At 40.2% G+C, this 22,221-nt stretch overlaps 1 protein-coding gene across 1 annotated transcript in view; it reads right to left on the bottom strand.

Moving 5' to 3' along the window:
• LOC104329147 (ethanolaminephosphotransferase 1) overlaps window positions 1-22,221 on the bottom strand; it is a 60,044-nt gene that overhangs the window by 32,300 nt on the left and 5,523 nt on the right. The window contains exons 2-4 of the mRNA XM_075416193.1: window positions 10,114-10,182; window positions 4,020-4,128; window positions 1,890-1,964 (exon numbers count right to left, since the gene is read on the bottom strand). Of these exons, the coding sequence (XP_075272308.1) occupies window positions 1,890-1,964; window positions 4,020-4,128; window positions 10,114-10,182 (253 nt within the window). The remainder of the gene's footprint in view (window positions 1-1,889; window positions 1,965-4,019; window positions 4,129-10,113; window positions 10,183-22,221) is intronic.

Genomic DNA, 22,221 nt, shown 5'->3' with positions numbered 1-22,221 from the left:
TCAATACTGGACATACGCTGTCCCACACTTCCACTGCTTTAGAATTATTATATTACGATTTTGTCTCATGAAGGTTCATAAATCTTCAGTTTTTTTAAAGTTTATACAACTTTTAAAGAATGGAATTCAAAATAACAGCAAAGAGCATGCCATTTTATGGAAAGGGAAAAGATACCAAACCACCTTAACAAAGGGGGTGGAAAAGAGCAGCATGCTAGGGAATTTGGAGAGAGTAATTGTGTCATTAAAAAGAAGCTGAGAGAGATTAAAGCCGCATATTTGGTTAGTTATTATGGCTCTCTGTAGTCTTCCAAAGGGAAAACTTTGGCTGTGCAGAATTAAATCTGAGACTAAATATTTCATGAAGTGGCTTGGACAGTACACACAAAAATCTACATATACATCAGTTCGTTATAGCTGTGACTGTCATCACCATATTCCTTGCCTTCCAAGGCCTCACTGGCAAATAACATCTACATTAAGAACCCCAGAAGCTGAATTTCCAATGCGCTTTCTGGGGTGTCATACACTAACAGCTCCAATATGCAATTCATATTTATGAAACAATAGCCACTTCATTAAATTCCCTACAACTCCATAAAGGATGGTTTTCACAAAAGAAACTGCTGCTTCTGCTAATGATTACTGAGAGCTGTTAGGGAAATCTGACTGGTAGTCAGCTTCAAGTGACGGTTGTCCCAGCGATTTTTATGGTGAAAAAACAAAGAAACTCTGGACAAAATATTTTGGCACAAGCTTGCCACTTGAACAGAAATGGCAAAGCATTCCTAAGGCAGAGGGAGATGTCTGCACAAGGGGATACACCCAGGTTAATCGAGATGGCTCTACATGCATGGGGCTGATACCAAAAGGGGATAGTATCTTTGCACAACACTGCAGTGAACATCCAGAACACATTTGTATCTAGCCTAGGTATCTTAAGTCTGGCACACAAATGCAGGGCTACACTCTGCAATGCAGGGCTTATAAGAACCAGCTCCAAAAGAGAGAGTACGCTACGCAGCACAGTGCAGTCCATGCAAATATGCCACCTTGAGTCACCCCAGAAAAATAGCTCTGTTGCACCACGTTCTGGAGAGACTAGTCCGGAATAAGTTAGTTTTGGAAGAGAAAGCAAGAAAGTCATGCTAAGGTGGATTTCACTCCCTGATCTGCATCAGTTCAGGTCTATATCTTCACACCACTGCATACCGAGATGCAATGTACCTAAAAATACAGTCATGGTATGATATAAAATTGTAGAAATGGAATATGAAACTGAAAATTAGGTATAGGTGTTATGGGAGAAAAAAAGGCTACAGGGAAGAAAAAAAGAAAGATATTTAATCCCCATAAGAAGCTCAGGCCTGTCACCACATTCATACCATTCCTCCTGACACACACACCATAAGCACTGAAGTGCCTAAAAGGTTAAAATACAATTCTACACTCATTTCCCTTTTTCTCTGCTTTGCCCTTTATTTTCCCTCTCCAGGAAAACAGCCTCTGTTAATGCAAGTATCAGGGAGCTTCGCAGAATGTCATCACTGGGGGACAAGGATTTTTATGAAATCCAACAGCAATGACTGCTGATACGTAATGATTTCCATTGTTTCTCTAAAACAATTTGAACTTTCAAGAGAGATGACAGCAACAGTTGTAGAACCTCTAATATATCATTAAAAATTGCTTCTTTTTTTTTTTTAATCCTTATGGCTTGTTTTTGTTATTTGTTTGCTGGGTTTTTTCCCATCTCAGAGAACTGTTTTGGAGAGAGATCAATAATGTCTCTGCTATCCTCTCCATTTTGATAGGGCTGAGCACTAATGAACTAGTAGATAAAACTATATGAAGACATCAGACATGCAAATTATTTCATTGTACTTTACCTAAAGCGTAAGCACAAAACGTAGTAAAAGCACTGAACAGCCACACCCAGGCGGGAACAAGTCCAGGACTCGTGCCTGAAATAAACACAGTAGTGAGTCAGTGTAATATTGGTTAACATCGAAAGAAATCCACTGAGATATGCCTACACACATTAACAAGCTGCTATTGATTAGCCCACTACATCAAACACATTGAAATATTTGGGTTTGACCTTAAGTCATCAGAGAGCTCTGTCAAAGAAGTACTGAGCAGGCTTGAATGTGTTTATAGCGTAAATGAGAGAGGGCAGAGGTTTTTTGGTCCTGAAACGACTCTAATAGTGCACAAAATAATGATAACTAGATAATAATAATGGTAACTAGGCAAAAACTTTCACAGGTCATGAGAAGACTATCCATCAACAAATTAGTCAATGTTTATGTAGTATCTAAAGGCAAAAAAGTGTCATTTTCAAGCATGACCTTTATTATTAGCCCCAACACTGAGTTTATATAGTACTTTTACCATACAGATCTGAACAGGAAATTTTTATCCTTAGGCTAGGACAGATATTAACAGCCTTTTCTTTTTCCTTGAAAAAAAAGGAAAAGAAAGCTGAATTGGGAAGAACCCAGGGTTCTGCTATTGCTCTGCTGACAGCAATATAACCCACGATTATTGTTGTTCTTCTAAAGATACCAATCCTCGTTCCAAAGAGCGTTCTTTTTAACTTAAACATAATCCAGTAAGGACTACACCAGCACTAAACAACCGTAAGTGCAAAGCCCTTTCAGGTTTTCGGCATCGAACAGTGGCAGGGAATTTTTGCACCCAGAGGTGTGTCCTTGCTGAGCGGGGAGATGCCAGCACCTAAAGCAGTGCCCTGGACCCCCTTTCTCTGAAAGAAAAGATGGCAACTCCTGACTCCTAGCTGCAAATTTTCAAACTGTAGAATGAAAACCAGCTGTCCAGGAAATTAAGTCTTTTCTTTCTGATCCTAGGTAGGGGATTGATATACGATACTCTAAAGACTCATTAGGTTGCACGAACGTTTCCAATCAACTGAGAAATGACGGGCACTGTTCTCATGTGGAACCAAGAATAGGCTTGCACGTAGAAATCTCAACTCTAACAGACTTAATCACCATTCCAAAAGTCTTAAAGTTCAATGTGTATCTACTGGGAATATGTAAAGATAAAATTATCCCATTAAAAGATCTGTGCTGGATGCTCTTTTATTACAGAACTTAGTAAATATCTGCTGCAAGTATTGAGGATAACTACGTAACATGCTGGTCTCGAAAACTTGATGCTCATACAGGATTATTTTTGAACCAAAGCTGCTAGCAAGTATCCCTGCCTCTAGAATTGTGATAAATGTACAAACAGCTCACGCCAAAGGGTACCTCCTCAACCTAACCACAGGCATAAGATATTAAAGGCAACAAAAAAACCCAAACGTAATTTTTTCAGGAAATAAAAGTCTTCACCAAATTGTCTAGTTTGAAGAAAAGCAAAGATTTTTATATATTAATCACCTGGGAGATGCTTACTACTTTCTGTAGGCTCCAACAGCTGGTCTGAGAAGCCCAGAACTGAATGCAATGCGCTCTACGCTCAGGAGCGGTCAGCTCCAAAAAGCTTTTGACTCCGTCTGCCATGTGGAGCAAATATGACTTAGACTTTGAAAGTCATAATTTCAAGAGACATTTGTTCAGCAACTTTTTCTTCTTTGTCTAGAAGCAGTCTTGAATGGGAGGGCGGAGTAATGAAAGGAAATTAACTCATTCAGGCATTGATTTAGGTATTAGGAAATGTGAAACCAATGAAAATTTTATGAAGAACATTAGGGCAGGTTTTGGCTGTACATTTAAACCCTTGAATACACTTTAAATAAAATGAGATATTATCATAGACTTCAAGCAGCACATGCTAAAACCTATATTTAGGGATGCAACTAAATAAGATTTTTCAAGAAAATTATCTAAATTTGCAATGCCATGTGAAAGGTCGGATCCTCCTATATGCACACGGAGCCTCATTAAGGGAGTAAGTGGAAGATTCAAGTATCTGATACCTCCCTGTATCAGTCAGAAGTATGACACAAACAGATCATTAATTCTGAAAAATTACAGCATGAGGATATTTACCTGAGGCAGTGTAGTCCCAATCATAGAAAGATATTAGAAAATAATTAACTAAAATCATGACAAATCCAGAGAATGTTAACACGTTGGGAGCAATCCACAAAGGCACTATCTGTTAAAAAAGAAAGAAAAAAAAAATCTAAGTAAAAGTATATTCCAAATTGTAAGTCTTATTTTAATTAAATATTTTATATTTTTTAATCAGGAAAGAAGAAGTCTGTATATGACATCAGCAATATTCAGATTTGTACATGTTTTCCTATTTTCAAATTAAAATACAGTTTTCATTTCTGAAATTTATTTTCAAATGTAATCCTTTTGCCTGATCTTTGTGATTGCAGTAAAAATGTCCTTTTAAAATCTTGTATTCCCTATGTTATACATTGTCCTTATTTTCTCATCTGCCAAGGAAAGCTTCTCGCAATTGTGTGTATCACAAGTGAAAGAAGACTGCAGCACCCCGGTGTGGTAATTCAGCATCCACGTGGCAGGTTTTTCTAAGCTTTCTATTCCCACGCTACAACAAGGAAGTTTCCTCTTCTAAAATATGTCAATAATTCCCAACACAAACCATCAACAAAATCAAACACTGAGTGTCTTACACTTTCAGACTCAGAAGATCCCCCTGTTACAAGCAGCTCCCTGCTTCTCTAGATAATAACTTTCTGCAGGGTCTCCCTCTTTAGACATAAATTGTAAACACTCCATTAATTGATTTTACTTTGTAGAGTCCTGAAAAGGACTCTCCCTCTCCACCTAAACCTCTGATTCTTTGTTCCATTAACCATTCTCAGCTATTCATCCCCTGCAGCTTTAAGGTATTCCTTACACTGCAACAGGGCTGCTTTTTGGTAACACTCTTCCCAAGTAACACAGTTTCTCCAGAATATTTTCCAAAATAGCACACACAGCTTGCTACATGATTTTTAAACAAAACATATTTGCAGAAATACTAAGTATCAACCACTACCATCACTCAAACTCAGTATCAGTGTATTCAAAATATAAAAATACTGGAGGCTTATAAACAAATTCTGTGGACTGTCTCAGGACTGAAAATGTACATAAACTACTTCAACACTATAAAATATTACAAAAAATACCAAAGAAAAAGAAGTTAAATAATTTCCAATACTAATAATAGTTTTGAAATCAAATGTTCTGTTAATTTTTTTGGACTAGCTAGATGGACAGAGAGATGAATACATACTGATTTACAGACATCTACATTTCACCTATCCTATTACTATCTGAAAAATTTGCATATAAAATTTGAACGCCTGGACTGATTAATTATCCTGACTAGATCCTGACTATAGAACAATTACTAATACTCAGGGGAAACTGTGCAGCTGATGTTGTTACAGCATACATTGTAAACTTTCAAAAATCAGTTCAAAATTCCTGAATATTTTTCAGTTATACTTCTGAGATGTTTTCTTTAATAACATTGGGAAAAATATTAAATCTGATAGTAGTTTTCCTTATAACCAGGAATTTATCACTAATTTTAAAATACTGCATGTCAGGTCTCATAGTATTTAAAATATATCATGGAATGCATGCAGCTACAATAAAAAATTTTCACGTATCTGTCATTCGGAGACTTCAGAAGCCCAATTCTAAATCCCTAAGAACAAGTGACAATAAATGTTCCTTGCAGCTCCTTAAGGAGAAGACCTAAGGAGGAACCCTTCACTGCACGGTCCCCTCTTCTCACGCTGACTGCACGCTCAGCGTGCCATGACAGCGACACATCTCCTAAGTTTGCTACCTGGGGATGCAGAAACCTTGTAAGACGGAGGCTTGGTACAAATCGTCTGCTGTGGAATTTGTCTGATGTCTGTGACCTTACATGAAATAAGAAGGACAGACGCCGAAGAAATTCTAGATCGGTCACGTTTCATCTAAAACATAGATCAAAATAATCTAAAACATAGATCAAAATAGTGCGTTAAGACAACCTGTGGATGAACCGTTTACATGGATATACAGATGCTACCCAACATATTGCTTAAAAATGACTGATTTCTCCTGGATGATTCATAGTAATTGTTGACTACTAAATAAAGTGAGGCGCCATAGATGTCTGCTTTCTAATTAGGCTCATCATTCTAAATAGTCACAATATAATTATTAACTTATTACAGGAAATAATTTATGCTTACACAGTGGAAACATGAAGACATTATTTTAACCCAATTTTGCTAACTTAATATATTTTAAGGAGGAAACCATCAAAGCACGTTGCTGTACTTGCAATCTCTTTGGCTAGTAAACACACCATGAAAAACAGTTACAGGAGATCTGTCCTTAGCAAAACAGCCTCTCCTGCAGTTAAATCTCTAAGCACATTCTTCTGATCCTCACCGAATCTAATCTGTCCAGGTAGTTGGAAAGTATTCCAGTTGCAAAATCCCTTTTGTTATATTTAATGCACCTTATACTTTTGGATGGCATTGCACTACCATCACCCTATTTCGCAATTCAAAAATTACAGGGTATTAAGATTAACTTCCTACACATGCTGGAAAAATACAGCTTGAATTTACTAGTATCCTGTAGAAGGATATGTTGCACTCTTTATTATTTAATTAACAGACAGTAGAAGCCTAATATATCGATGAGCTACACGATTAATACAACTGGAGGTACCACTGGGGGCAATCAGGTCTGCTCTCTAGCAAAACCACTGTGCGCTTGAACCTTTTAAAAAACTTTTAGTTCCACAAAATACTGATTTCTGTTTTAATGGGACTACAGCCATTCATGCTAAAAGCCTTAATACAAACAGCAAAGGTCTTAATATATCAACCGTCTGTCTGGATAATAACTGGTAAAGTACATATATTTATACAAAGCTCTGTTCAAACTTGAAATATGCTTTAACTAAGTCACTTGAGACCACAAAAATTCTCCTCATGCCTAGTTCTAGTGATAAAATCAAAGTTCATAAAGGCAACAGAGGGGGAGTTAATTGACTTCAGTGAAGCTGGCACACACCTGTGGGATTTCCTCCTTTCCCTCTCATTGTCCTGCACAAGTGTGATTTCTCATGAATACAAACAGATGAGGAACATTCAATTTGCATAGTAGCTAAGTAACACTATCCCTTAGCTGTCAGAGAGCACATGATTGTGCTTTATGACAAAGTATAAATCTTAACTAAAGGTAAAATGATGGAGCATTGAAATAACCAAAGATGAAATACCTATGGTTGCATAATCAGAATAGTTTTAAGTAACACTTAAAGAAAGTTAATTGTTACTCTGTAGTTTCATACAGGTGTTACTCTAGTGTCATACAACGTGGAAAGGCTGCCACGGACAGGACTATCTCAGAGTACCTCAAGCCTATTACAGAATCCAGGCATGAAACATTACCCTTCGCTTTCTGCTTCAGCACCAGGTTCAACACATTTCTGAAGCACACACATCCAAAAATCACACTCCAACTGACACAGGCACATGGTACAGTATATAAGAAAGCTGTCCTTGGAAGAGGAAAGGGACAAAGGTAATGCTTAGGATTTCCAGGTGAATTTCTAACTTAAACACACAAATTCTTTGCCTTCCTAGCATCCCCACCACAGGTAAATGAGCTGGGTTATGATGACGTCTTCAGTTCTTATGTATGTCAGCACCCCAGCTGATAAATTCACACATCTTCTCTAATGTCAGGCTCTTCTTAATTTCTCATAACATAGGAAAGACATCTTCCAATCAATTCTGTGTTAACTTGTGTTGCAGTTAGGACTTCATTGACATATGAAAGGCTGTCCTGTATTAGGATGTCTGAAACTGAGAGAAACTACTCCAAGCCATCAAGAAGTACCCTTGTACTGCCCAGTTTTGAATTAACAGATCAGATGCGATGTTTTCTCTTCTTAAAAAAATTATCCCAGCTTTACTATCTCACTATTGCAATGCACTGTTCTATTTAAACAGAAATAACATTATATAGAGTAAAATGTAAATTCAGTATTCCCAGCTACTCGGGAGGCTGAGCCTGCCGGATCGCCTGAGCCCAGGAGTTCTGGGCTGCAGTCGCTATGCCGAGCGGGCATCCACGCTAAGGCCAGCACCACAGTATTACATTGTAGAGCACGCTCACAGCCCAGTTACAATGCCTGCACCCAGTACAAGCTACAAAAAAAAAATCAACGACAAGTAAATGCATTCAAAGCTTCTCCTTCTAAAAGTAAGACTTGATCACACTTACTACGATTACCACTGTTTTACTCACACTTCAAGACAAAAAAAGTATTTTTTGGTGAACAGATGAGCAGAATTTTCTTGGACTGAGTTTGAGACAACAGTTACTGCCACACCTGGTTTCAGCATCTAGCCAGGAACAAAGCCATTCTAACAACTTTTGTTCCTACTAGCATTTTACAAACAGTTAAATTTTGGCCAATAAGTTTGGTGCTCCCCCAGTTCTCATTTATATCTCTAGGAGCAACCAAGATGACTCTGCTGGAATCTCCATTACAGGAGAGCATTCCCAGCTCCTCTGCAGGACTCTGATTTCACCTGGCAGTATATTTTAACATTACAATGACCACTTCTAAAAAAGCTGCGAGCAATATAATTTCCCTTTAAGTCATTGTGATACCTCACTGAGAATTATCCTGTAACTCTCTTGCACCGAAGGCAAAGCAGAACATTCATTGCTGTATCTTCAGGGTTCAGACCAAAACAAATGCCAATGTACAGACAGCACCCACTCCGGTCTTTGATTCTGTACTCAAATCTTCCAGCTTTTGAAATAGGTTTTCAGTCCTCTGCTCTAGTTTGGGTTGTCCTCCAGCACGAAGTGAACAAAATCACGCTTGCCTAAAATTTGAGGAGGTTTAAAAAATCCAAAGAGGTCACAGTTTTTATAGGATTTATCACCCTATGCTACATGGGGACAGTCAAGAATGCTGCTTTCCTTCTGGGAAAACTCTGCAACCATTAGCAGAACCTCTCTCCAAACAAATTTTTACGCTGATAGTCTCCTTCAATTTGATAGCAGATGAATTCCCATGGATCTCCTAAATCAGTGTGCAAGAGCACAGTAAAACCTCTGCTCATCTCCCGTGCTGGACTCCACAGCACCGGGGGGGCTTTTCTGCCTCATTGTTCTCCTCGATATTATGATGGAAATGAAAACAGAGTCTCTGACCTGAACTATTGAATTCAGTTTCACATTTTCTAATTGCTTTCCTCTCATATCATGTTCAGGTAGCTTTTTAATTCTTAAGTTAGGTCATATGAACACTCTCATGAAATAACATTGAGGTTATGAATGAGAGATTATGATTTTTCTGCTATATCAAGCATAGGAAATACCTGAATTATAGAACCCAAATATGGCAGACTCAACAGCACTCTGACCACATACATCCTTTTTTGTTTGTATAAAGGTTTGTTTTCATGTCTGCTCCAATCTAAATATTTCCTCTAAAGAGGCAGATGCAGAAATCATTGCTTCCTTGGAGATTACTAAAGTTCATATTTATTTGAGATACAGTGTTTTTTCTGCCAACAACAGCAAAACTAATTGTGAGCAGTTTTATTTTTAAAAACTGCAGATCATAATGCATTCGAGAGATGCCATCTTCCAATCGCTGTGGTGATCATGGTAACCACTCTCATTTTCGGCTTCTTAGAGAAATGCCTAGCTCTCTCGAGCAAGCACCCTTGGGAGAAAATGAGACAGCACTTGCATAAAATTGTGTGCACAGCACAGAGATAAAGTCATGCTGTTGTTAGGCAGCATATGCTGCACAAAAATAATTTGTACTACGTAAACCCTTCAGTGTCTGCAAAGCTGTTTAATGAAAGATGTAATCATGGAAGATGTAAAAAAGAAATGATGCCCTTTGTATACCGATCAAAAAAACCCCAACACCTTGTTTATCTAAAACAACCCCACCTCAGAATCCAAACATACTTATCTTAAATATAGCTATATATTCTGTAAACTTTGTTTTCTTTTATACAGATGTCTTAATTTCAGCTTTATTAATCAATACGTATTTTTAAATTAAAATACATGCTGTATTTAAAACAAATTCTTACATTATCATGTGATATTTCTATTAAACACTTACCTTAATAATTATGTTCCAGATGGGCTGCATAATGTACACAGATAAAGGGTTTGTATCCACAGCACTGTACTGTGAGGAAAAAAGCAAACATATTAAACAAAGCACTGAATAATGCATACTTCTCCATCACTGCATATCCTTCAGCATCTAAAAACAATCATTCTGAGTGTGACTGGTGCAAATTTATTTTATTCCGATGACCATTCATACAGTTTTAATTAATTTTAAAAGGACTGGCCTGGTTTACAATTATCTTGTTAGCAACTCTACGTACAAACACAAAGAATTAGGCTGGTGACATGGCAAACAGTTCTGCAGCCACATTTTACTTCTAAATTCTTATTCATTTTACAAGCTATCCTATAACATTCTGCATTTCTAATGTATTTTTTATTTAATATCTTTATTTGCACCATCAGTAATGCATAGTCTGAGCCACAGTTTATTGCTAGCACGTAGAATAGACTGCATATGGAATGTGGTCATGAGTGGAATACTATCTTGCAGAAATACACAGCCTTTGACACAGTAAACCAGCTGCATTTGCACTATACTAATTACTATAAGGCGATGTTATTATAAAAATAAGCTCTAAAATAGCACAATTCCTTTCCCACAGTAAAACAACCCTATTGGATAGACTTCTAAAAACATTATATGTCTTTTATAAATTCCAATAAGTATGTACTTTCATCTCTTGCAAAGAAAATATTTCAGAAATCTGAGCCCACTCTGAATTGTTGTTGCCTACTTTCTCCTTTGAGAACAGTATCAAGGTTTATCCTGCCTTGAGATTGCAGAACACAGACTCAGAACGATCTGCAGAAGAACAATATTACTTGATAATACGACTTGCAACTACGTTCTTGGGCCCTGGCAGGTCCATGGTGGAAGAAGTTAGTCATCGCTGGGGTGGTACACGTAATTTTTTCAGAAATTCTTGTACTCTGAAAGTGCACATATGACTTACGACTTCTGTCATTAGCATGATGCATACAACTCACATACAGATTCAGACATATCTATATGCTGTATGCATTGTCCAAACATTGTGTGCAGACAATGGGAATAAGATAGGGACCGCAATCTGTCGTAGGTGTTCCCAGGTAGAAGAGCTGATGACAGAGAGGCTTTCATTTCACCTAACTTCAGCTCGCAGCTAATTGTTCTCTCTATAGGTAATTTATCGACCTCTCTTAGCCAACCACCCTTTGGCTGAGACTGCACTCTGGAAGTACCTGTTTCAAGTCATTAATCATCAAAGGAGCCTAGACACTTGTCTGAAACTTAGGCCCGTTAAAGGTGACTGAAGTCTGGCAAGATTCATCTCAGTTTCAGTCTCCCCATTCTCCAAGCTTTCACACGCACATGTAACCTGCGTGCATCTGAGCTAAGAGCTTTCAGTGGTGAAGTGCAAGCGGGACAAAACATTAATGCAGCATGTCTCAGGTTTTGAATGCACAGTCTATGACTTTTCACCTAATCTTTCGGAGGACATCAGGCTACGGAGTGCTTAAGAACTCTTCTGCACATTTCCTTTTTCTATCTGCATACAAAGGATGCATTTTAATTACTTTCTGGACAAACCAAACCATTTGCTCAGTTATTTTGTAATTTGTGGTTAAGTTTTAATAACGGATAATAAATGTAGTATACTTGTAAAATTATTATAACACAGCTACATGTTGTGAATACATATTGGCAAATAGCCAAGAAGTGACCTATCAGCTACTGGTCAGAGTGGGCAGACTAACTTTCCACAGGGAATAAAATGTACAGTTTCGTGAAGTGTACATCACTGATTTTTTTTCTAAAAATACTGGAAGTGTCACTTAAGTATATCATTTTTCTCTGCTTCTTCCACCCATATTACTTAAAACATGAGACAACTGTCATCAACAGTTTTTCTACCAGACAACATATTAGAATACCTCAGAAAAAAATAATTTGCAGGTAAAACATTATTCTGTATGTATTTGAAGCTCCAGATGCTGTGTTTTACACTGTATCTTTCAAACATTAAGTATTACAGCTGATTGATCTTTCAATGGCCCAGCCTGCATGTGAACTAACCCAGTCTGAACTGTCCATGGGACTCACTTATATTTATGCCAAAAACAACACTAATACCAAGTCAAACAATACCTACGCCAATAGAACAGTCAGCTAGTCCTTAATTCATGTGAGAACTATGGAATCCTCTGAAAACGAAGAAAGTATCCATCAGCACTGTTGAAATTCCAGGTAATCACAAATCTGCTGAAAGTTTCTCTGTAGCTATTGCCCATCTCCTTACCTCAAATGGTATTCAAAGACTATGTGAGGCATGTGATAATTTGCTGACCAGCAAATTCAATTAATTCAGCCATATCTCGATAAGAATGCACAAAGGTCAAAACATGTAACCTTCACTCCTGCTCCTACTTTGGCTTTCTGCTTCTCCTCTCCACCCCAAGCCTTCAAACTCACAAATTAAATCACAAAATCCTAGATACATGACAACAGTAAAATGAGGCTTTCTACCCGAAGTACAAACTGTCTGTCCAGAACTATTACTTGCTTCCAAGAAAAAAAAAAAAGAGAAAAATAATCTAGTTTCTTTAAAATTTTTTTCTTATATAGAAAATTGAAGATATTACACAGGGATTATAAAATTTTGGTATTTTTTTAACGGACAATAGAAGATGTTATGTAGTTTTCCAACATATCTATATATAATAGACATGAACATAAGACAGTCAGCTTTTTGTTTGCTTGACAGTTTCCAAAGTCAAGCACCAAAAATCAGAACAGTCCTTATTAAAAAGTAAGTAGAATTACAGCCAGCTTCTGTCACGTAAAAACATTTCAAGACCCATCACACTTCATCCTATTCATTCCTCTGCCTGTGGCTGAACCGCCGTCCTCTGCACAGGGAAGGAACATTCAGCAGATGTGCAGACGAGTGGAATTTGTTCTTCCCTCACCAGTAATGTATTTTAGCCAGACCAAAAGAAAACACCCATGGGAAAAGCGTTCTGCTAGTTTTCTGTCATGGCGAAAATAAAACTCGACAAATAAAATCTGCTATACAGTTTAACACTCTGCTTTGCTCTGCTCCCAAGAAGCTACTAACCTCAAGGCCATGAAATGCTCAGGAGTTCAATTTTCATGGCTGCTCAGAAAAGCAAATTACTGAGTAACATACTCACATTACGATCAATGAACATGAAAGCGAGAGTGCAGTGAACCTGATGTAAGAAAAGTACTGCCATTTCCTATTGCATAATTCTATCCTTTTCAGAGCACTTACATTAAAAAACAGAAAGGGAGGATAAGCCTGTTGGAGGTTTTTAAGTGCAAGACTGATACAAGTGCTAAGCACTCCTCAGCAAACCCTTTCTGCCCTAGAAAAGGGAGCTTGGATTAATCAGAAAGCTTCTATTAATAATTTTTAAAAGAAGTTGTTATAGTTGGGAGGGAATGGCAGTAGTAAGGGAAATAGGAAAAATGGCATTAATCGACCCCGTCTTACTCCCAAGTTCAAAATGCTTCTGCTGTTTTTAAATAGCTGATTTCTCCTTGAAAACCATGTGCTTTTCTGCTCTGCGTTAATAATGGCTTCTAGCAGAGCTAGAAAAGAGAATACAGACCACAGACACACGCGCACGCATACATGTTGACTTGGGTGGCAGGCACAAGATGTGCTTCTACTCTGTGTTCCTGCGTCTCAGCCTCCATCCAGGGGATCCGGCACAGCATCAAGACTGTACTGGGCAGCTGCGTTAGAGGAAAGAGGAAGGATGAGAGGATTACGGTGAAGGAGGGGAGGGGAGGTATAAAGAGTAAGAAAACTAAGAGTAAGGAAAGAAAACTAGTTGAGAAAAATAAGAGAAAAGAAAAATGAGCCAAAGCAGAGGTCTGGCTACACAGAAGAAAGACAACTGTTCTGGAATGGCAGAGCAGAGCCAACCCACCTGCGGGTCAAAAGCACTCACAGGGACCAAGGTCCGCACTTCTAAATGCAAGACGAACGGTACCTTCTGGCTCACATCCACACAGCTTAGAAATACTTCCCCTTACTGCAAACTGGTCACATCCACACCTCACAGTGCTTTGGGTCTCATTATCTGGCCCTGCACATCCAACACATTATTAGCATTGAGCACACTTCAGTTCAAAGTATCTAAACCTGGAGACCACGTTGTAACCCAGCAATATCGCATTTTCAGCTCACGGAAGTGAGAGCTGTGTGTTGTGCACATTCAAAGATCCAAATGCCCATGCTGGGAGAGCACTGAAGGATGGTGAAAGCCAAAAAATGGTGCATAGTGCCTCCAGAACGGACTATTCCCAAAACAAAACGTAGCTATTTCCTTGGGGAGACCTTCTGGGAAACAAAAAAGAACCAGGAAGTGAGCTAACTATTAATCAGAACAGACAGCTGGATCTTCACTGGGCTCCCTGGCCCTCTCAGCCTTGCACTGTGGAGGTATCTCAAGAATAAAATTTTAGAATAACGAGAAGAGTATACAGCATTTTCACTCAAACGTCAGAGTCAGGACAGAAAGCAAGTTGCAAGAAACGTAGTGGCATTAACTGCTGGTAGATAGTTATTTTAACTCAAGCTGGTCCTTATGCCAACAGACTATTCCTTTCCTGTATTTAAATTATCTTATTCCACGTAGCACCATACTGTGCCATACAGCCATATACATTCAGAAATACAGAATAAAACTGTTGTGCACTGTTTACATTCAAATTCTTGGCATCAAAATGACTCCGTAGGTTTTAATTTCATATTAATAGCAACAAATTTGCAACACTTCATATTCCTGCCCCAAAATCAGCAAATTTAAATTTTTCATTAACTTCATGAATCAGCACAGGATTTATTCTCACCATTATATGCACTGGAAGACTGAGGCACAGAAGGGCTGTGATTCACCCTACGAGTACATAGCAAAGGATACAGCCACAATATTGTTAGAGCTGTTACATTTGTATACATAATTTAAGCATAAGCAATACCAGTTTATTCGAACAGAGTCTGCCTATATTAGTTCAACTTTATACTTGAGTTCAGTTTTGCAAAAGGAAATAAAGAAGTCTATTAAAAATGTAAAGGCTGAAAAACTTCTTTCCTGGATGAACTAAAGTTTAAAATAGCTATATATCAGATAGTAATCATGGGTTAGGTTGTAGCATATTGAATATACGGTTCTGCGATCCCTCTATTTCATGTGAAGTCAGATGCCTGTTATGGAAGAAACACTACGTCTTCCCACATGAAAAAGATGAGAACCATCTAACAATGATGTAAGGACTTGGACAAAGAACATAAATATTGTGACAACTGCCCTTCTCCTGCAAGCAAACTCAGCCAGGTCAGGCACAGCTATGGAAGAGCCTCAGCTATACAGATGTGCTGATGTTCTAACAACTCCATGGTCCTGCAGGCTTGGGGAACCTCCTCTGAAGTCCAGTGTTCATTGTATTTGTGTTACCCATGCAAAAAAAATCTCTGTTAGTGAGCGATACCTGGCAAAAAAGCAAATGAGAAAAGGGTGAGAACATGTAAAGAAGTTGCTATAAGCTAGCTGTTTGCCTCGTGATGCACCACAGCAGATGTAACTGTGCGTGTCGTTACCTCATCATGAGTATTTGATGAATTGAGGTAGCCTCTGCCTAAATGTAAAAGGATAAGGTACTTCATATTCTCTGTGTGGGGGAAGCACCAAAATGAGAGCAGTTGAAATGCAGTAAGTTTACCCCCCACCTTACTGCACATAAATTATCACTCTAGAACTAGTTCAAAGCGCTCTCAAACTTTTGAAGTGCTCTCAAAGCTTTAAGTGACCTTTGAACCTGTAGTCATTTACAGCTGTTCGAAAGGAATGCAAAGGTGAGGGGGGAAACATTTTCTTCTCCTCCTAAACTAAATTATAAAGATAATTGAAGAGAGCTAAATGAGCTGAGAATCAATACATCAAATTCAAAATAGGCAAAATCATGCTCTTTAAACAAGTCATCTGCTGAAAATCATAACTCTGCAGGGTGGCTTTCCACAGTATTTGCACGATGGCATATTTCCACACCGCCACCTGGACATCTACTGATCACTTCTGCAGCACATACAAATGTGAGCTTGCTGTCATTTCACCTACACTCATATGCAGGGACCTACATCCCGGATGGAAAAATTCGAGGCACCTGCTGATGCAAAAGGTTTGAAAAATTGATGTTCTGAAATAAAATTAAAAAGCTTGAAGCAAGTAGTGAGGCTTTACCATCTACCATGTATGATGCAGCTGTCCCTCCCCGGGCCAGCGCAGAGCAGGCAGCCCCTTCCTCGGGCACCCACGGGCAGCGGCTCTCGGGTGCCAAGGGCAGCGGCCGGGTCCCAGTCCTGGTCTCTGGGAGCTTTCGGCTGAGCCTCGATGGTGGGACAGGACGGGCTGCCGCCCCCCAGCTGTCAGCGCACCCCAGCTGCTACCGATGCCTTCCTACGGCTTCTTTTACCACACCTCCTCTCCGATTACGCTATTTCACAATTCCTGTGTTTTGGAACCGAAGAGGAAAGGGGACAGGAGGAATGACGATGGATCAGGCAAGGAATACTCTCTTTCGCATGAGACAAGTCTTTTTGTGGTTTTGAAGGCTGCAAAATGACCCTCCCAATCCAGGGCATGAACCAGCCGCTACTTAAGAGAGCTCAGCGGGAACTCTCCCTTCCAGGCAAGTTATTTCATACTTAGGCAACACGAACTTTCATTCTAGGGTATCTTACACTTCTGGAACCACACAAAAATTAAAGAAAATACTGAAATACTGACACATCTGGTAACAATTTTCCATCCACCTTTCAGATTCCTAGAATACATTAAACATGTGGATTCTAATTCTACTTTATATACGTTTTTACAGATTTGTAGATGTTGTGGGACACTGTCTTGGGTTTTAACAAAAGCTTCAAAAAGGAAAACAAGTATGCTATAAAACAACAACAGAGCCATACAACATTGTGGATGCCAAATGAATACCAAATGTTCAGCAGTTTAAAAGTGCTGATGTATTCCAAAACACAGTTGTATTATTTCTAATAATAAAACTACTTTAGGTTGTATCATCATTTAGTTAATTATTCATAAATAGCGGCTTGGATTTCCTACTTCCTATTGCTTAAATAGTTTGGACTACCCTGCCTTTTCCCCCCACACATATATTTTGATTAAGTCATTGATACCTAAGTCCAGGAGTGATAAGCCGCCAAGACATCTAGGGCTGAAACTTATAATGTATGAGTAGAAACCAAAGAACAGGGTTTGTAATTTAGCCCAGAGAACAGTAGGTGGTGGTGGGCATGCAATTGCACCCTCAGATGCAAATGCTTGACTCTGTGCGGGCCTGAGGTTGCGGTCCCTATCACCCAACGGCTGTGCTGCCTGTGCCAGGGCTGGGGGTGGCTGCGCTCTGAGGGAAGAGGCTGCTCAGGTTGGGTTCCTGAGCAGTTCTCTCCCCACTGATTCTGCGCCCTTCAGTTCTGTTAGCCTGCGCATGCCTATGGCTAGGACACATGGTTAAATTCTCCTTCCATCTTAAACTATTCCTAGTGAAATACTCAAAACCCACTGTGATGGTTTGGACAACTCAATAATTCTGGCGGGTTGTACTAAGTCACTAGGAAGTGGTTATTACATAAACTGGTGTCCTGTCAGTGCTTCTTTGTAGACAAAACCTCATTACTCAGAGCTCCTCATTTTCAGGAGTCCTGACACGCACACTGGGTCACACACCACATCCTGTCACTTAATGGAGGCACGTATGAACCCGTGTTCATCAGGTCACGGGGCACGTGGAGCTGCGGGTTGGGATAGGCTGCTCTTAGGGAGTCATGCCTGCTAATGGCACATCCCCTTGCCTGCAGAGAGGTGTCATTGCCTCAAGATCACAGAATCCTGGGTTAGGATCACAGTGTATGTAATTCAGGTCAGAATGGACCTCAGCAGGTCTCTAGTCCTATTTCCTTCTCAGTGTAGGCTCAGCCATGAGCTCAAACCCGATGCTCAGTGCTTTATCCAGTTGGGTCTTGAAAAGCTCCGAGGATGGTGACTAGACAGCCTCACTGAGCAGCTTGTGGCACTGCCTTACTCTGTTCCCTGGGAACATTTTCTTCTTAAATCCAGCCTGAAGATGTCTTGTGCCTGTTGCCTCTTGTCTTCCCACCACGCACTGTTATAAGGAGCCTGGCTCCATCTTTTCAAGGACTTCCGCACAGGTACGGAGGGGCTGCTGCTATGCGTCCCTGAAGGTGTCTCATCTCCAGGCCACACAAGCCCCAGTCCCTCAGCCTCTCCTCACAGGATGTGCTCCAGCCCCAACTACCCTGGTGGCCTCTGCTGAACTTTCTCCAGTTTGTTGATGTCTGTCTTGTATTGGGGACCCTAACCTGGACACAGTATTCTAGATGTGGCCTAATAAACGGGGATAATCACTTCCTCCTTTCTTAATGGGCTGTGCTACTGTTAATACAGCCCACATTGCTGTTGACCTTCTCTGCTGCCAGAGTATGCTCAGGGCTCGTGTTCAGCTTCCTGCCTGCCACAGTCCCATTTGCCAGGAGTAAGGGGCTGACGGATCCCGGATCTGCTGACTAGCGATGCTTGAAATGTGGGATCCAGGAGAGACATCAGAGCCACCCTACAACTGAGAGAGAAGCACATCAAGAAGTCATCACGTGCTGGCTGCAACAGTGAGGTTCATGCTCACAATGTGAGACTAGATAGATCTGATACTTTACTGACAGGACTGTAAGCATGCAGACCAGTAAGAGCTGGAGAGGGGATCACATTTAAACTCAGCAATCATTTCTTCAATCAAGAGAAGTTACATTAAGGATGACGCTTAACTTGTCTTCAGGAAAAGGCTTTGTTTAGTGGGACACATTCAAACACTTAACAATGAAGCCAGAATGATGAAAAAGAACACAGGAACATGACTAAATATTGAGCAAGTGATAGCAAAAGGCAGATGCACATTTGTTGCTGTAAAGGGACAAAGCTGGAGGATGGCCCAGATCGGCAAAAGTACACATCCTGCTAAAAAGCAAGACCTGCACACTCTCAAGGAACTGCACAAATAGATCCATAACCATCCCTATTCAAAGAAGCTCTAGCATGGCGAGGAAGTTGATTTCCATGTATTTTTTTCTGTAGACTGGTCTTCTACAAGTTTGTAAAGGAAAAGACAGTAGAATTCTGCATCACACCTATTTGTGTGCGTGCACAAACACGCGTGTTTTTGGAGATGCCAGCAGCCCTCTAAAGACCAAATTCCCAAGCAGCTGGAGCACTGCCAGAGCACGTACCTAAATCTCTGGGGAACCCAAAGAAACTGCTCTAGGCCCACAAGGGCAAACAGATGAAAAGCGAGCTGCTGTTTTCACGAGGGATGCTAGGCAGGGGTTCTGTACCACATACGCTAAACAGTCGTGTGGTCTAGCATCCTGACGCGTAAGAGAGGAGATATTTCATAGAAAGATGCAAAAACTCCATTCATCCCTTTACAAAACAACCCTTAGGAATGGTTCCCCTAGATTTATAACAAATAATCCACATCCCAATCACAGATACATATTTGCAATTAGTCTTCTATTAAAACACAGATGAATAAACAAAAATAAATATATATGAATGCATGAATGTGTATATATGTATATCCTACACATAAAAATCCAAAAAGCATTTCAGAGCACAAACATCTCTTGATAAAGCAATAAAATGAAATTATGTGGTTGGTATTTGCACTTTTATGACACTCAGCAAGGCATACAGCTCTTTATATCCAATGTATTTGTCCCAAACGTGATCTAATGAACCTTTATAAATTCATGGGCATAATGTGGCACTCAAAACCACGAACAACTGCACCATCATTGGGAAAAAAGTCCCGCGGCAACTAATATCAAATGCAACATCTCTATGATGTAATTTCATTAAGTTGTTGGCTCATTAGCATTAGCATATGATATATGAAAGGAAAATAATGATTACAGAGCTCTTGAAATGATACATTATGTCAGTTACCATTACAACATGATAAGGAATAAAAAAATGGTGTCTGCATGAAGACGGTCTTTCAGAATTATGAAATTCAGTTGGTCCACGACTCTTTACATATGAACACAGTGACAGAAAATGTAAGGGTAATGACTTCTTTGTTTTATTTCATGTATTATTCAACAACTTTTAATTACACCCCCAGTGTCTGAATCCATCAAAGTAGTATGAAGAAGACTGCAAGATTTAATTTGTAGAACAGTGGGCTGTTGACTCACCAGTTTTACGGAAGGTGGAAAATGTTAGTTTTCACTGCCTCAAATATTTCAGGGCTTTCCTAAACTGAAGTAGTTTGAAAAAAATAACTACAGCAGATAAAACTGATGATAACTGCTACTGTATTCCAAATGATATTTGGAATTAAATTCTAGGAAAACAACTAAAAATACCATCTGCAGAAATGCTATATAAAAACACTATACTCAACATATACCAGTTTATGATTGAACTCAAAGATTTTAAGGGCCTTTTTCCAACCTAAACAATTCTATGATTCAAATTGCCCATGCACAATCATGGAATCATAGAATGGTTTGGGTTGGCAGGGATCTTTAAAGGTCATCTTGCCCAAATCCCCTGCAATTAGCAGGGACATCTACCACTAGATCAGGTTTCTCAGAGCCCCACCCAACCTGACCTTGAACGTTTCCAGAGATGGGGCATCTACCACCTCTCTGGGTAACCTGTGCCAGTGTTTCACCACCCTCGTTGTAAAAATTATCTTCCTTATATCCAGTCCAAAACTACCCTCTTTCAGTTTAAGCCATTACTCCTTGTCCCATCATAGAATCATAGGTTGGAAAAGAGCACTAAGATCATCAAGTCCAATTGTCAACCCAACACCACCGCGCCTGCTAAACCACATCCTGAAGTGCCAGATCTACACGTTTTTTAAACACCTCCAGGGATGGAGACTCAACCACCTCCCTGGGCAGCCTGTTCCAATGTCTGACCACTCTTTCAGTAAAGAAATTTTTCCTAATATCTAATCTAAACCTCCCTTGACTGACACAACTTGAGGCCATTGCCTCTCGTCCTGTCGTTAGTTACCTTGGAGAAGAGACCAACACCTGCCTCACTACAACCTCCTTTCAGGTAGTTGTAAAGGGCAATAAGGTCCCCCCTCAGCCTCCTCTTCTCCAGACTAAACAGCCCCAGCTCCCTCAGCTGCTCCTCCTAAGACTTGTTCTCTAGACCCCTCACCAGCCTCGTTGCCCTTCTCTGGACATGCTCCAGCACCTCCGTGTCTTTCTTGTAGTGAGGGGCCCCAAACTGAACACAGTACTCCAGGTGCGGCCTCACCAGTGCTGAGTACAGGGGCACAATCACCTCCCTGCTCCTGCTGGCCACACTGTTCCTGATACAAGGCAGGATGCCGCTGGCCTTCTTGGCCACCTGGGCACACTGCTGGCTCATGTTCAGCCGGCTGTTGACCAACACCCTGAGGTCCTTTTCTGCCGGGCAGCTTTCCAGCCGCTCCTCCCCAGGCCTGTAGCATTGCATGGGGTTGTTGTGACCCAAGTGCAGGACCCGGCATTTGGCCTTGCTGAAACTCATACAGTTGGCCTCAGCCCATCAATCCAGTCTGTCCAGATCCCTCTGCAGAGCCTTCCTACTCTCAAGCAGATCGACACTCCCACCCAACTTGGTGTCATCTGCAAACTTACTGAGGGAGCACTCAATCCCCTCATCCATTGATAAAGATGTGAAACAAGACCGGACTCAAAACTGAGCCCTGGGGAACACCACTTGTGACCGGCCACCAGCTGGATTTAACTCCATTCATCACCACTCTCTGCGCTCAGCCATTCAGCCAGTTTTTTACCCAGCAAAGAGTACACCCATCCAAACCATGGGCAGCTGGTTTCTCCAGGAGGATGCTGTGAGGAACAGTGTCAAAGGCCTTACTGAAGTTCAGGTAGATGACATCCACAGCCTTTCCTTCTCAGGAACAGGCCTATCGCAACGGGCACTGCTAAAAAGTTTGTCCTCATCTTTCCTATAAGCTCTC

The sequence above is a fragment of the Opisthocomus hoazin genome, chromosome 3 (genome assembly GCF_030867145.1).
Source record: "Opisthocomus hoazin isolate bOpiHoa1 chromosome 3, bOpiHoa1.hap1, whole genome shotgun sequence".
NCBI lineage: Eukaryota > Metazoa > Chordata > Aves > Opisthocomiformes > Opisthocomidae > Opisthocomus > Opisthocomus hoazin.
The sequence above is the reverse complement of the archived record's forward strand: the minus strand, read 5'-3'. Positions and strand labels throughout refer to the sequence as shown.